The 16,661-nt window shown below is 38.4% G+C and overlaps 1 protein-coding gene across 1 annotated transcript in view; it reads left to right on the top strand.

The window, feature by feature from the left end:
• The window catches only part of BOD1L1 (biorientation of chromosomes in cell division 1 like 1), a 98,676-nt gene that overhangs the window by 4,630 nt on the left and 77,385 nt on the right, over nt 1–16,661 (top strand). Inside the window, exons 3-7 of the mRNA XM_063457788.1 lie at nt 10,552–10,742; nt 11,011–11,640; nt 12,122–12,271; nt 14,142–14,308; nt 15,064–15,178. Of these exons, the coding sequence (XP_063313858.1) occupies nt 10,552–10,742; nt 11,011–11,640; nt 12,122–12,271; nt 14,142–14,308; nt 15,064–15,178 (1,253 nt within the window). The remainder of the gene's footprint in view (nt 1–10,551; nt 10,743–11,010; nt 11,641–12,121; nt 12,272–14,141; nt 14,309–15,063; nt 15,179–16,661) is intronic.

Below are 16,661 nucleotides of genomic sequence, written 5' to 3'. Positions count from 1 at the left end.
GGTCAGAATTCCAAATACACATAGAAGAAAATGGAATTGGGGGCTTGTTCTGGGTGTGTTCTATATCCAAACTAGATTTCTTTTTGGTTGACCACCATGCCTATCCAATCCAGGTGTCCCTTTGAAGTGACCACAAGAAAGTAAAAAGTTGAGGAGAGTCTCTGGAAATAGTTTAAATTTATATATTGTAGTTAGCATCTTTATCTTCCAAGTTTAAAAAAAACAGAAAAAAACTACACTTTAGTCACTCTAGCAACTTTAGTAGTTTTGATGTAGAAATCATGTCTCTGCAATCTCCTTTGCTCAGTTCTCCATTTTAGGGGTTCATTGACTTTTGTTTCTGTTCATGCAGCCCTAGTCGAACTGCCCCTGGCTGTGACTCACATAGTCTGCATGAAAAAAAGATGTCATTTTCATTGAGAAGCTAAGTTGCTTTAGAAGTGTTTATCTCCTGCTCTGTAAATTGAACTTTAATCACACACAGGAGGTCTAGCAAGCTATCATCACTGTAGGATATGATACATTCTAAATTAAACACGCTGTGTAATAAAGGAAGGTTAAACATTTGAGTTCACTTTACAGGAAGTGTTTGGGAAGGCTATGTAAGTCACATGCAATGGAAGTCACATGCAGGGAGGTATGACTAAGGCTGAATAAACAGTGACAGTGAATCAAGACTGCAGTGCCATGATCAATACACCAAAACCGCTTAAGCTTAAATTGTTTTGGTGACTAATGTCCCTTTAATGTAGGTCCCCAAGGTATTGTGGTGCTTCGAAGTAGTGGGCTTACCACTTAAGATGTATTGTGTTTGTACGTGCTGTTCTCTTAATCTGTAATTTACAATCCAGGAAAATGGCACATAAGGACCACTCCATGTAGTTATTGTGCATAGTTCCTCTTTAATTGTGTTCTGGGATACAGTGGAGAAATTGCAGATGCAAACTGTTTGGTTTTTTTTGTACACTTTTCTATCACTTGTTTGTGTTCGTTTCCTTTTATTCAATTTTATTTTTATTCTTGTTACTAAAGCCATTTCTTTTTGTAATTTCGGTTACTTAAAAAAAAAAAAAAAAAAAAAAAGTGTTCATTGGGTAACAAAAATTTTTATTGAGAAAATGATAGAAATATATGGATTGTTGCAGATTGCAATAATATCCTCTAAAGCAGGGGTCCTCAAACTCTGGGCCCCCCAGATGTTGCTGGACCACAACTCCCATGATTCTCTGGCTATATGTAATTCAAAGAATCATGGGAGTTGTAGTTCAGCAACATCTGGGGGGGCCGGAGTTTGAGGACCCCTGCTCTAAAGTATCTTCATAATGGGTCCTGGTTTGTTGCAAAAGACTGTCAATCTATTTATCATCCCTGCAATATAAAAAGATTTGGTCTTTTTTTTTTTAATCTGGTTATATATTTTTCTTCTGTGTTGCTGTACACGTCAATAAAATTTATGCTCATACTTTTTGTTCATATAATTTAATTGAGATTTTTCGCGTGTTTGACATTTTCATTGTAAGCCTTATTAGAATTAAATGTAATTCTAAAGTTGAGCTGCAATTAAAATATCCCCCATGTGTTTGTTTTTGTGCCTCTCTTTCCTCCCATCTAAAATTCATGTAACATTCATTCTGTGTGATGACTTGTTTCTCAGCTAACTGCCCAACAGATTTTGTTTAACATAGATCGCAATGGTTTCTGATGCTGCAGTTGGACAAATCTGGTTATTCCTAAATGTTTTGTTATGCATTTTTGTCTGTTCGACCACATAAGATTTTTTTCTGTCATATGGTGGCAGTACCAGTGGGTTTTGCTCCTTCCTGTGGACAAGCATCTAACAAGCTTAATTAAATCAACAAAACTCCTCCCCCTTGCCCTATAAGAAGGGCTATCCGGCAAAACCAACCTCAGTTTCCTTTCTTGTCCCGAGAGGGAAGGACACAGCATCTGGAGGGTGAGACACACAGGCTGCTGGTCTGGGGGATTCCGGTCCGAGAGCTGCCCGGGCGGTTAGCTGAGAGACCATGCTACCTCCGTTATGGTTACGGAGCAAATGGATACATTGCCTCTTATGCCGAGAAGGTTCCGGCGAATACTTTCTGGAGGCGGTCTTGATGACCTGCGCACAGCGGTGGAACGCACGCCCGGGAGGTGATGCGTTCCACCAAAAGTTTCCGGTGGTGCGCATGCCGAAACTTTATTTAAAAAAAAAAAAAAAAGGCGCGAAGTTTGATGCTCGGCATAGATGAAGCTGTGCAGTACCCACTGACAGCATGGATGCTTGCCAGAAGTGGTACGCCGTGTCACCAACCCCCCACACGGTTCAGAGGCATTTTGAGGTGAGGTAAATTAATCTTTCCTTCAAAATGATCTCTGTAAAAGTTTAGACACTTCATTTGCAAAGTGTGAAGCCACGTGGTAAGAAGAGGACGAAGATGACGGTATATGTACCCACTTTATGCACTATGATGAATTACTGTGAGCAGTATAGGTACTCTCTATATGCTCTATGACGAATTGCTGTGAGCAGTATATGTACTCGCTATATGCACTATGACGAATTGCTGTGAGCAGTATATGCACTATGACGAAGTGCTGTGTGCAGAAGATGTATGCAATATATACACTACGATGTGTTGCTGTGAACAGTATATGTAATCACTATATGTTCTATGACGAGTTACTATGAGCAGTATATAAACTCACTATATGCACTATGATGAATTGCTGTGAGCAGTATATGTACTCGCTATATGCACTATGACGAATTGCTCTGAGTAGTATATGTACTCACTATATGCACCATGACGACTTGCTGTGTGCAGAAGATGTATGCAATATATGCACTACGACGTGTTGCTGTGTACAGTATATGTAATCACTATATGTTCTATGACGAGTTACTATGAGCAGTATATATATACTCACTATATGCACTATGATGAATTGCTGTGAGCAGTATATGTACTCGCTATATGCACTATGACGAATTGCTCTGAGTAGTATATGTACTCACTATATGCACCATGACGACTTGCTGTGTGCAGAAGATGTATGCAATATATGCACTACGACGTGTTGCTGTGTACAGTATATGTAATCACTATATGTTCTATGACGAGTTACTATGAGCAGTGTATATATATACTCACTATATGCACTACGATGTGTTGCTGTGAACAGTATATGTAATCACTATATATTCTATGACGAGTTACTATGAGCAGTATATATATACTCACTATATGCACTACGACGTGTTGCTGTGAACAGTATATGTAATCACTATATGTTCTATGACGAGTTACTATGAGCAGTATATATTCTCACTATATGCACTATGACGTGTTACTATGTGCAGTATATATTCTCGCTATATGCACTATGACGTGTTGCTGTGAACAGTATATGTAATCACTATATGTTCTATGACGAGTTACTATGAGCAGTATATATTCTCACTATATGCACTATGACGTGTTACTATGTGCAGTATATATTCTCGCTATATGCACTATGACGTGTTGCTGTGAACAGTATATGTAATCACTATATGTTCTATGACGAGTTACTATGAGCAGTATATATTCTCTCTATATGCACTGTTGTGTTGCTGTGAACAGTATAGGTTACCACTATATGTTCTATGACAAGTTCTGTGAGCAGTGTATGCACTCACTATGGGCACTATGACGAGTTGCTGTGCACAGTATATGTACCCACTATATGCTCTGTGTGTGTGTCTAAGATGACTCGGCCTCAGAAGGGTACACGCTATAAAGTCCTTGTATAAGGACAAGAACCTCTTTAGATGTATCCACTAGATGCTCTATGTCGCATTATTTTGTTATCCACTCGACCTTAGTAGATGCACCCACTATATGCTCTATGCCGAGTTTGAAGTGTGGCCTCCGCTTCATTAGTTGTATGCACTGTATTCGTTAAGAATGAGAACTCAACCTCCGTGCATGCTCTGTTAGGAGTTACTTGAGGACTCAGCCTTAGTATATGCATCTACTATATACTCTGTCGAGTTGATGGGTGGTCTCAACTTCAGTAACCACTATAGGCTATTTTAGGGGGGTTCTTTTCCTTTTATATACCCTATATATATATAAAAAAAAAAAAAAAAAAAAAAAAGCCTCACTAGTTTATGGGATATAGGTATTCTCTATATGCCTTATGTATGAGGTACTGGGAAGACAGGGCCTCAGTATATGTCTTCACTAGTTTCTCTATGGATGAGTTACCAGGAGATGTATGCTCATTAGCCGGTATAGAGATGGCATCTTCACAGTAGCCCGTATATCTATATCTATATCATCTCCACAGGAGTTGCGTAACCCCGGTATATGGCATAGGTTGTGTAGGTATGCTTTCTGTTCATACAAGATTCAGTATAGGTTACTGATTTCTCTGGCAATTTGGACGGTTAACGAACACACACAATGTAGGTGTTTTTTCATCAACACACTGCAGAACAGGATTAACCTCTGCCCCAGTCGTTTCAGAAATTGCAGTGGTCTAATAAATTCCGTTACTTGTAGCAGGTGATTAGCGTGTAACCTCGGTACTGTCTAAAGAAGTACTGTTGTGTATATTAAGGCGATTATTTTAATTTTTGGAGATCAGACTGAGATCAGATCAGACTGAGCATACAGAGGGAGACCGACATTTCCCCAGCAATCCATATATTCTATTGCCTATTCATAAGAGTCCCTAGATCTCGTAACATGTTAAAAATGAAATCCCACTGTTTTCTCTCCCCGATCATAGAAGAAGGGGTGTTGGTAGTAGCGGATCCAATTTTCAAATTAGATAGAGTTCATTTCAGGAAGTCTGTCTTCCGTCTAATGTTTTCTGGGTATCGCTACAGATGCTCTTTTTTAATCCCCTTCATGTTTCGTGGTAATGATTAAGGGAAAATCCGCAGATTCCAGGGGTTGTAAGGTGTATTGCCACCCTTCATCTCTTCATTCCGTAGATATGGCAGAAGGCTGTAAATTTTCATGCGCACTCTTCTACAGGGTTGGTACATCAACCGGCAGGGAGGAACCGGTTAGGCGCTCTCTCTCTCTCTCTCTCTCCTGCATGCGGTTATCTTGCTGAGGTGCAAATTCATCTAGTAGATTTTTCGGTAGTTCCTTTCAGAGGGATTGACATAGCCGTCTAGCTCAGAGAGGGTATTTGAAATTAGGAAGTTTGGTCCTTATGTCCGTGTAATTTGACTCTCTGGAGTGGAAAATTGTTGTTCCAGCCAGGGCTCTGTTGACAAACTTTTCAACGACCAAGTCACTTCCTGTTTCACTACAGGTCCCTCGGTGATGGATTACTCTCTTTGTAATGTGTCTTACTTCCGCTTACGTTTTTTCTAGTTTGTCTTAGAAAATTAGGTCTATCGGAGCCTTATCCTGGTTCTTATTCCATGCTGAGCATAAAGTTTCTGATTCCCAAACGTTCGAAGCTCTATCGGTCTCATGATGTATAGGGATCTACCCTAGTGGTTCTGTAGAGTTTCAGGTTGATAGCCTGACTACGGCTAGGTTTCTTTTTCATCATCTAGGTCTGCGGGAAGATTTGTTTGGCTATGTTGCTTGGCAACTATATATCCTGTTTAAAGGTCTACTTTCTGATAAGGGTTAGAAATTTTTTGGGGGGATTTTGGGAACACCCCTGCTGGTGTGTTTCATTCGTCTAAAAACCCTTGCTTTATGTCTTCTGGTTTTTTCTTGTTCGGCAGGCTTCGGCGTTTTCTGCTTTGAGGTCCAGGCCTTCAAGCCTGAGAATCCTGCTGTTCTTAGAGTTTACATCCAGATTTTAAGCTTGAGGTTTTTTGTAATCTGCCAGGTCCAGACATCCTCCTAGAGTTCTGTTTTCCCTTCCTGGTATTTTTGTCCTTGAATTTTGATATATTTTGTTAAATTTTTTTTTAGGTAACACCCGTTCGATCCTGTCAAAGGGTTTCCCTTACAAGTTTTGTTTCTCCAGGACACCTTCTTGGGGGCCATCTTATCGGCTAATATGTTCAGAGAGCTTCAGTCATTTTTCATCCCCAGATGATTTTTCAGTATTGCTCATGGTCACGGTGGTTCTTCACGCTAAACATTTTTTTTTTTTCCCTACAGGTTGGTACTAAGTGTAGCTTGAAGGAGCTTTGTGATGTCTCTTTTCCTAGGACTAAAGAGCTCAGTTATTCTGGTCCTCTGTTTGTTAGCCTCCCATAAAAGGTGTCAGGATACAGTGATTCCTGCAACTCTTTTGTTTCATTTGACTCAGGCGAGTATGTTGGTTGGCCATTTTCTCCCGGTGGTCTTCAAGTTCCGGCTTCTCTCAGGACGCTTGGAGTATTGGCTGCCTCTGGGCCAGTAAGAACACTTGTTTTTTTCTAGTGGCCTTCTGTTAGGCACCATCTTGGGCTTCCATTCCACATTTTCATAAAGCTCTACAGGTTAGAGATGTTCTCATCCTCTGAAACTGCCTTTTAGGCGTATAAGTTGCGACCTACGGTGACATTGAACCCGCCCTAGTTAAGGATCTTGCTATATCCCACTGGTACTGCCACCATATGACAGAAAAAACAGAAATTTTTACTTACCGTAAATTCTTTTTTTCTTAATATGGTGGCAGTACAGCTTCCCTCCCTCTATTTTACATTATCTTGATTCGCATGAGTTCTATTTGGGATTTTTCTTGCTACTTACTGAGGTTGGTTTTGCCGGATAGCCCTTCTTATAGGGCAAGGGGGAGGGGTTTTGTTGATTTAATTAAGCTTGTTAGATGCTTGTCCACAGGAAGGAGCAAAACCCACTGGTACTGCCACCATATTAAGAAAAAAAGAATTTACGGTAAGTAAAAATTTCTGTTTTTGGGTTCAATTTCCTCCTCTTTATATACATCTTCCTGTACGTATTGATGATTTGCTTGATTTATAGTTAAATCCGTGATATAGCTGTTTCAACACAAGACTCGTAGTATTTATTATTTATTTATTTTTTTATATACTGATGGGCTGCTAAGCCATTCCGCTTTGTAATTCTTGTATAGACGTTTGAAGGTTACGTTGCAATCTTTTCACATTCTATGTTAACTGTCTTTTATATTTTTGGATCTTTGTAGTCTTTAATTGTGACAGTCGATTCCTGCTCTATTTTGCATCAGTGCCTATAGGCTCTGCATGTGTCCTGCACCAGGATTCAGAACGGCCATGGGGAGCATTTTGTACACATTTACGGTTGTATGAGAGCAGAAATCATTGGGGTTTTTCACACTAGGATAATGGTTAAGGGGCATTTTTATGAAGCTTCTCATCTGTTCCTAAATTTGATCCAGACATCTTTTGTGTAGTAATGAGAGTTCTCTGATTTGGCCATGTAAGTAAAGAAGACAAACCTGCAAATGCAAAGTCTTGTGGTAGAAAATGGTCTTGAGTCCAGAAGACGTTGTGCTCTCAATACATCAAACGGGTATCGACTGGTCCTGCCCACCCCTCTTTAGAGCACAAAATGAAAATTCAGACCACTCCTGTGTTCCAGACTGAGGAGTTTGTATGATTGTGTAATAAAATATTACTTACCTTGTTTATTTCCAGTGATTGACAAGTTTATTTGTAAAGTAAAATCTGTCAATTTGGTCAATTGAATCTCATTGTATGAAAAGGGCATCCGTGATTCGGATTCCTTATCTATGAATTATTTAATGACCTGTCATTTCATAGGTAATAATGCAGCCTAATCAATATTATATTCTAAATAATAGTGAGCACACTGGACTAAAATAGTTCAAGTGGCTTTTTGATATTTTGGAGTTCTGTCTGGAGAAACTAACAATTCCCCTCACCATGCAAACATAAAATCAATTGAGACGTCTTTGTGAGCTCATTACTGAAGAATCGGTTCACACTACATACTCACATACAGTGTATCCTTTGTGAGCACTATTAGCTTGAATTGCACACCTTGAATGAGCCAGTTTCAAAATCTAAGGAATGAGGACCAGGTTACTGGTTAGTGTGTACCTTCTATCTAGTCCAAAGTATTGTGTGATAAACTCCACTTATACAGGTGTTGAAAAATACATTGACAAATTGATATGTATGGATAATTATGGGACAACATATTAAAAATGTGTCTGACAGTATCCCACTTAGATATAAAACAACCAGTGACTGGTATACTCACAATGTTGTATTCTCTTTAACTGTGTACACTAACCCAAATGTCCAAAAGATAGTATGTACTGTTTGTTTACTAAAGTTAAGTGCAAAGTGAAGAATACTGTGCCTTTAAATGATTTTGCTCCATTCCGTATTGAATGACTGTTCTTTCCCTTTTGTAGAAGCTTTTGCTCATCACTGGGAGAGCAGACTTCTTGTTTTTTTACCCTTCCTGTTTATATTACAATGAACCTCACCCTCTTTTCCCTCTAATAAAGATCTTTTAAAATGCTTATTATTTCTTTGTACATTTTTTTTTATTTTTTTGGTCACCTGGATAAAACGTGCTTGTGCTTTCTGGTCTTGTAACATTGTATTTTTTTTTTTTTTTTAACAGTAGTTTTAAACCATAGAAGACATCAGCTATTTTCGAATTTTAGTTCTTCAGTGAGCTCCATATCTTGAGACTCTGCCATAAGGATGCAGTTCACCCAAAGCTCATACTTTCATTTTCTGGAGAGTGTTTAACCAAGGATTTCAATTGATTAAAGGACCACTATAGTGCCCTGAGGGTGCCCCCAGGAAGGGGTTAATCCCTTACCTTTTTTCCAGCGTCGGGCTCCCTCGGCGGTGGGGACTCCTCCCTTTCTGATGTCTCTGAAACTGCTATGTTTACAGCTGCAGGGTTAACACTAGAGGGACCTGGCACCCAGACCACTTCATTGAGTTGAAGTGGTCTGGGTGCCTATAGTGGTCCTTTAAGAAAATGTGCTTAATACATTGTCATGAACTGTAAAGTGCTTAGTTACCATCCATTTAAAAAAATAAATAAAAAAATGTTGTGCTTTGAATTTTGGGGATACGTGAGCTTTTTTCCCCTTGCCTATACAACAGTGAACTTCTTAGATCAGATGAACAAATAATATTGCCTACACTAGGCCTGACTGCATTTTTGCTTATTAAATGGACACTATAGTCACCAGTGCAACTACATGTATTCCTGACCCTATAGTGATAACACGACCATCTAGCCCCCTCTTCCCCCCCCTCCCCCCCCCCCCCCCGGGCCCCTCATGCCTCTATAAATATAGTAAAAATTTTACTGTATTCAAGCCAGAAGCTGTAAATCTGCATGCTGTTGGACTCGGGGAAAAACAAGCAGTCTGCTGACATGTGATAGCCTGATCCAATCACAGTGCTTCCCCATATGATTGGCTAAGACTGACAAGGAGGCAGATCAGGGGCAGAGCCAGCATGATTTAAACACAGCCCATGCCAATCAGCATCTCCTCATTGCGATGAATTGAATCAATGAATCTCTATGAGGAAAGTTCAGTGTCTGCATGCAGTGGGAGGAGATACTGAATCACAGGATGCTCGTGCACAGCAGGTCTGAGTGGATGGAGGCATATTATGCCTCCACCAACTCCGAAGTCCCTCTGGTTCACTCTGACTGCAACTGGAGGTGTTCCTAGCTTTCAATGTAAACACTGTATTTTCTCGGAAAATAGTGTTTACATGAGAGAGGCTGCAGGGAGCTATAGCTCTCACCTGAACAACCTCATTAAGCTGAAGTTGTTCAGGTGACTATAGTGTCCCTTTAAATACAATTTTCACATGTACTAGGATCCCTCCTGGAAGTCTTTCCTAATTCCATTTGTTTCCAGATTTTATGCCGTCTTACTCTCCATGTTTCTTGCGTATACAAATGTAAAAATGTCGGACATATTCCTTTTCTCTCTTTTGATTTGAAAACAAAATACAAATTTTATCTCCTTTTTCTTCTGTTCCTTATTTAAAATCTACAATTAGCCTTTGTGTTCCAATACGACTTTTTTTTTGTGTGTGTCCTTTATTTTATTTTCAATCTGGCCTCGGTGAGATTCAAGACTGTTACTTAGAAATTCAAGGTAATCAATCTTGAATCTGTTCTCATGGTTTCTGGGTATATGGTCATACTTATCTTGAATATTGATACAGTATGACTAGTGCCACATAAAGGTTTGAACTTTGGATATAAGTGTGTCTGGCATTCAAAAAAATGTCATAAGAGACCATTGTTCTGCAACATCTATATTTATTTGTAGGGTTTCTTGCCTACTTTCATTAGTCATCACGTTTGTTTAAATGCTATTTAAGTTCAGGTCTTTTAAATGTAACAACTTTTTGGTTGTAACTTATTTTGGAAAGGATTACGAATTCTACAGTATAATTATATCATTTAATTTCACAGTCCAAGCACTGATTGGAAATAGCACAAAGTGTAGAGCAACATTACGTTTTCAGAATTGATTTGTTTTATTTTTACATTAAGTGGGAGGTGGGGATATCATCCCAGCACTACTTTTATTTTTTTTTAATTCCTCTATTTGTCTCTCAATTATTTTTATTTTTTTCAGGTCTGGAATGCTAGAATCTGGTATTGATCGTATTATTTCCCAGGTTGTGGATCCAAAGATCAACCACACATTTAGGCCTCAGGTAGAAAAAGTTGTGCAAGAATTTCTGGCTTCTTTAAATAGCAAAGAAGAGGTGAAAGTAACTTTGGATCAACATGAAGAGCGGTTTGAATCTTCCACCTTTGTACCAGGTATCATCCTTTCTTCCTTTTGGAAAGAGAACAGTCATTAATTGATTCTTTTGTAAATGTTTGGTGTTTTGTGCAGTTTTTAGCCTAATATTTTTAAAAAGAGAGAACTTTTATTTAATTTTTTTTTTCTTTTTTTCTAAAACTGAAGGGGTAAAATGCATGTTTCCATAAACTTATAATGAGCCTGGTTCATAGTAAATATAATGCAGAGGAAAATGTCAGTTGTATTGGAGAGCACGTTTCTTAATTGGTTTTCTTTTATTGTAAGGTACCGTGGCTACAGTTGGACCCAGCACCAGTGTAGCAAGTGATGCAATGTCCATTTTGGAAACAATAAGTTCTCTTAATCAAGAAGCAACTGCTGCCCGTGCATTTACTGAAACTACAAACCATAAAAATGAGAAGGCTGCCAAAAAGATTCTTGCACAGCAAAGTATCGATGCTGGATTTGAGAAAGATCGCAGTTCAGAAGAACCCAATGAGGCTGAGAAACCCAGAGACCCTGTAGTCTATACAGAAGTACCTGAGCCACGTTTGAAGCAGGAAGATTTGAATGACGTTTCTGCTCTAGCCGAAGAAGTTAAAATTTGTGTTTCTGAAACGGTCAGCTCAGCAGAGAGTAACGATGCCCCTAATGAAGCTGAGGAACAGAAACTTAAAGCTGTGGAAAAAAGTGAGAAGAAAATAGACACTGTGGAAAAGACCGAACACAAGGAAGAGAAGAAGGAATCCCGATTGGAGAAAAGAAGTGAACATCCCAAGAAAAGTGATGATGCTGTAAAACTAAAAGAAGAAGAAAAATCATTAAAAGAGCGAGAACACGAACCAGAACAAATGAAACCTACAGCATCCGAGAAAAGTAGCAGTAAGCAGAAGGCAACTGATGGTTTAAAAGAAGGTAGACTGTTAATATTCCAGATTACATTTTTTCCCCACCTTTCTTCATTATTCTGCCTACGAGAATTGTTAGAAGAATAATGAATCACATCATACTTGGTGCCTCAAAGCTTTTAGAACAAATTGTTTATACAGATTTCTGTTTTGAAAAGCTAGACAGGCCATACTAACCTATATCTTCCTTTGCTCTCACTCCAACTCTAGAAGGCCCTATTTTGTTAAATTGCAGTAGAACTAGAGGATTTGTTGGAGCTAGCAAGAGCTTGGAGTACTTTATCTCTTATGTTGTATGCTTGTTGGTGGCATTTCAGCTGTTGTCTATGGACAACACCAAAATTATGTAGTAGTAGTGCTTCTTTTAGAGGTAGTGTACATCAAGGACAAAAGTGCAATAGACTGGCTAAGCTGAATGGCTACCCTTTCCTGTATAGTGCCATGTTAGTAGTAGATTTAACTTTTATATTTATATTATGTTCTTGTAGATTCTGTGTCAGTAGATTCTGATATCGATGCTTACTCTGACATCACTGTGAGCTCTGTACACACAAGTGACTTATCGTCATTTGAGGAAGAAAGTGATGAGGAAACTGCAGTTTCGGACAGCACTGAGGAAGGAGAAATCACGTCTGATGGTAAAATCCTACAGCCAGCATTGACTTCACCAGTAAATGTTAATATACCTAATAACGAAGTTACAGTTTACATTCTGTTATGCTTTACTAATCTGTTGGTTAGTACAAGTGCAGCATGTTCGAATTTAAAATCTGAAGATGCTTTGCAGTACATGCAGACTTTTTTTTTGTTTTACTATATGTTTTGGAAATTGGAATAAGTTGACAACGGACTTGAAAGTTTAGGTTAAAATAACCAAGTTTGCGATTTTTTTTTTTTTGATTTTTTTTTTTTGATTTTTTTTTTTTTTTTTTCCCATAACTTGCTTGTCAACTTACTGCTTAATAAATCAACCCAGAAGAAACTTTATATATGTAGTTTGTTGAAAGGTAAAGTTAATATGCCCTCGGTAGACTGTGTATATAAACCTATAATCTGAATTTCAGAATGCAAGGGATATTAGACAAATGTAAGATAGATATTAAAGGGCTACTCCAGCCAAACAAACTGTGTTTTCATTAAACACTGCTTTTGGGTTAAAGGACCACTCTAGGCACCCAGACCACTTCAGCTTAATGAAGTGGTCTGGGTGCCAGGTCCAGCTAGCTTTTACCCTTTTTTTTTATAAACATAGCAGTTTCAGAGAAACTGCTATGTTTATACTGAGGGTTAAGCCAGCCTCCAGAGCCTCTAGTGGCTGTCTCATTGACAGCCGCTAGAGGCGCTTGCGTGCTTCTCACTGTGAAAATCACAGTGAGAGCACGCAAGCGTCCATAGGAAAGCATTATGAATGCTTTCCTATGCGACCGGCTGAATGCGAGCGCATGCGCATTCGCATTCAGCCGATGACGTCGCGAGAAAGAAGAGGAGGAGGAGGAGGAGGAGGAAAGCTCCCCGCCCGGCGCTGGAGAAAGAGGTAAGTTTAACCCCTTCCTCCCCCCAGAGCCCGGCGGGAGTGGGTCCCTGAGGGTGGGGGCACCCTCAGGGCACTAGAGTGGTCCTTTAAGTAGCCATTGATCTAAAGCTGCAACTTGTATTGATCCAGCTCTGAGACTGCAGCTTGACATCACTCGCTGAGGGGGGAGGGCCTAAATGGTATGTGGGTGTGTTTTTATATCAAAATTCTGCACAGTTAGACTCCAGGCAGCATGAACACTTCAAATCACTGAAGTGCTCATGGTGCTTGGAGTAATTTGTTAAAGTTAATAAGTGTGTGTGTGTATGTGTGTGTGTGTATATATATATATATATGTGTGTGTGTGTGTGTATATGTGTGTGTGTGTGTATATGTGTGTGTGTGTGTGTGTGTGTGTGTGTGTGTGTATATATGTGTGTGTATATATGTGTGTGTGTGTGTGTGTGTGTGTGTGTGTATATGTGTGTGTGTATATGTGTGTGTGTGTGTGTGTGTGTGTGTGTGTATATGTGTGTGTGTGTGTGTGTGTGTGTGTGTATATGTGTGTGTGTGTGTATATGTGTGTGTGTGTGTATATGTGTGTGTGTGTATATGTGTGTGTGTGTATATGTGTGTGTGTGTGTGTGTGTGTGTATATGTGTGTGTGTGTGTGTGTGTGTGTATATTTTATAGACCACCTAGTTACAATATGAAGTATATAGTATTTCACATGTATATATTATGTATTCAAATGTGCAGATGATCTATCCTTTGCTCCATCTTTGATTAGGAGTTACTGAATAAGTGCATTTGTTTTGGGGAACACTGTTTACAATGTTATTGACATTTTGTAGAATTCATTAACAGATGCCTTTGTAAAGTTTTAATACCCACAGCCATTTATGTTATGGAAGATTTCACTTCAGTGTATGGTGCTGAGTAATTTTCCGTGATTAAAATAGATACATTCCTTTATTTATTTTTTTACATTTTAGATGAAGAAAAAGTAGATGCCCAGAGCAAATCCAAATCTGAAACCGATCAGAATGAAGCAAAGCCGAAGACAACACGTCACTCCTATGTGCATAAACCATTTCTATATTCTAAGTACTACAGTGATTCTGATGATGAACTCACTGTAGAGCAACGTCGGCAGGCTGCTGTGAGTGTTTAAACTTTTCTTTTTCTATTAACTGGTACACATTATTAATGCGTGTTAACTTTTTTTTTTTTTTTCATACAACTATCGGTTTACTTTTTAAATTTATTTAAAGCGGGGGAAAAAAAATTGCATATCACAATCCAGACATAACCATCAAATATATGCTGACTGCCAGGTGCATAGGACAGAGCTTATAACTGTGATTGACAGGAGCCAAGGTGGAGGTGCAGGACAAAGATGTGGATTTCTATATTTAATTTTATTTTTTTTACAACTCACAAATACATATTTTCTTAAATATAGGAGATAAGTAAAAGTTGGATTAAAAATCCTGTGAAGTGACAATCATGCAAGCCAAAATCATAAAGACTTATCTCAGTGTGATTTGATTTAACATTTTAGTTCTAAACTAATCTTGACATTCAGAGCTGTTGCAAAAGACACCCATTTCTGGCACATTGTTTAAATATGCGTTTGAGAGATATTTTATGTACTGGGTAATGTATTGAAGCCAGGGGAGAATTAGCTCCATGAATTTCCTTTTAGATAGGAGTTATGGGGACAATGAAGAAAGACATACACAAACAGCTGTAGTGGTGTCTGCAATTGTGTATCTTTTTTTTTGTGTTCCATGTCCCTTTAAATCTAATCAAAATTAGTGTTGTAATGCTGGTTTAAGAAAAACACTTATAACAAGTGATATATTTGGCTATTCCCTGGAGCATCAAATATCTTTTTTTTTTTTCTATTTTCAGGCTAAAGAAAAAGAAGAGCGGTTATTGAGAAGACAATTAAAAAGGGAAAAACTGGAAGAAAAACGTAGACTAAAAGCCGTGGAAAAGAAAAAGGCATTGAAAATTAAGAGCCAAGGTAATTAAATAAAAATCATCTAAAAGTTTTTGAACACAGTATGAAACATATATTTATCTGCTTTATTTCGATGTTAACAGTATATTATCTTCTTATACTACAAGTGTTTAAAACATATGTTTTTTTTGTTTTGGTTTTTTTTTATATCAATTGGAAACAACCAATTATATATTCATTGGAACGGAGCTCAAATTTTTCACTTGCCATTGGAGTGAAAATGTAGCTCTGGCGAGTAGAAATATACATCTGCGGAGTATGCCAAGGACTCTCTAAGCTTGCAGTAGAGCTCAACTTTTAGGGCCTGGCTAGTCGCTTACGACTTGAAATTTTAAGCCCTGCTTTAGAGAAATTATTTTAAAATGTTTTAAGCAAAAGATTATACACAACTTAGTTTCCTTAGTGGAAGAAATCTCTAAGCTCTGATCCTTCTCAGTGTTTTTCATTTCGAACAGTAAATGGCTGAGCCGTCCAGCCAATTAAACAAAGAAAAAGAAAGCAGAGGATGCAATGTCTGGTACTGCAATGATGGAATGCTAAAGAAAATTATTTTAATAAAACTTAAATTTTAATAAAAACTAATCACTAAAAAGTCTCAAAAGACAAAAAGAGACCAACTACAACACAAACATAATAGTACTATTAAAATCTACATAAGAGTAGCAAAGGCTGGTCCACGCTATAAAGTAGATGGTGAGTACCCAACAGGTCTAAAGCAGATCACTTAAAAAAAAAAAAAAAAAAAAAAAAGAGTGTGGGGGGGGGGCTGGGGGGGAGAAAGATATAACTGTCCCTATTGTGCCTTCGAGGGCACCCCTTAACCATGTTAAATCACCCTAGCTTATTACGCCAAAAAGAGAACCACCCACTTGATGAAAAGGTAAAACCTAAAAATAATGAGAGTAGTGGAAAAAGCCACAAAAGCGGAACTTGAAATAATAGTCACTAAAAAAAAAGCCAGAGAGTACTGCAATGAGTTGGTGGACACAGCGGTGCCCCAAAGCCCCTGACGCACGTTTCGCTGGATCAGCTCATCAGAGGGGGTCCAGCCAATTATAATCATGTTGCTGCTACCATCTTTCCATTCCCTTGCACAGTCTGTTCGTTTTTTTTAATTTATTTGATTTCTGTCTTAACTCATTAAAATGCCATAAGCAGTTCTTTTGTACGTTAGCTTCATGGTGATTTAAGGGAAATGTAGTAGTGTGCCTTTTCAACCAGGGCTGGACTGGGGACACAAAGCAGTCCTGAAAAAAAAAAAAATCCATGCCAGCCCCATAAGTCATTGCGCCATGTATTGTCACATGTAATATGTAAGGCTGTGTGTATGTGTGTATATATATATATATATATACACACGCTTAGCCTTGCATATTATATATTTTAAATGGTGTGTGTGTGTGTGTGTATGTATGGGTGTGTGTGTGTGTGTGTGTATGTATGTATGTATGTATGTGTATATATGTATATATATATATGTGTGTGT

The sequence above is a fragment of the Pelobates fuscus genome, chromosome 6 (genome assembly GCF_036172605.1).
Source record: "Pelobates fuscus isolate aPelFus1 chromosome 6, aPelFus1.pri, whole genome shotgun sequence".
In the NCBI taxonomy this organism is placed as follows: domain Eukaryota; kingdom Metazoa; phylum Chordata; class Amphibia; order Anura; family Pelobatidae; genus Pelobates; species Pelobates fuscus.
The sequence above is the reverse complement of the archived record's forward strand: the minus strand, read 5'-3'. Positions and strand labels throughout refer to the sequence as shown.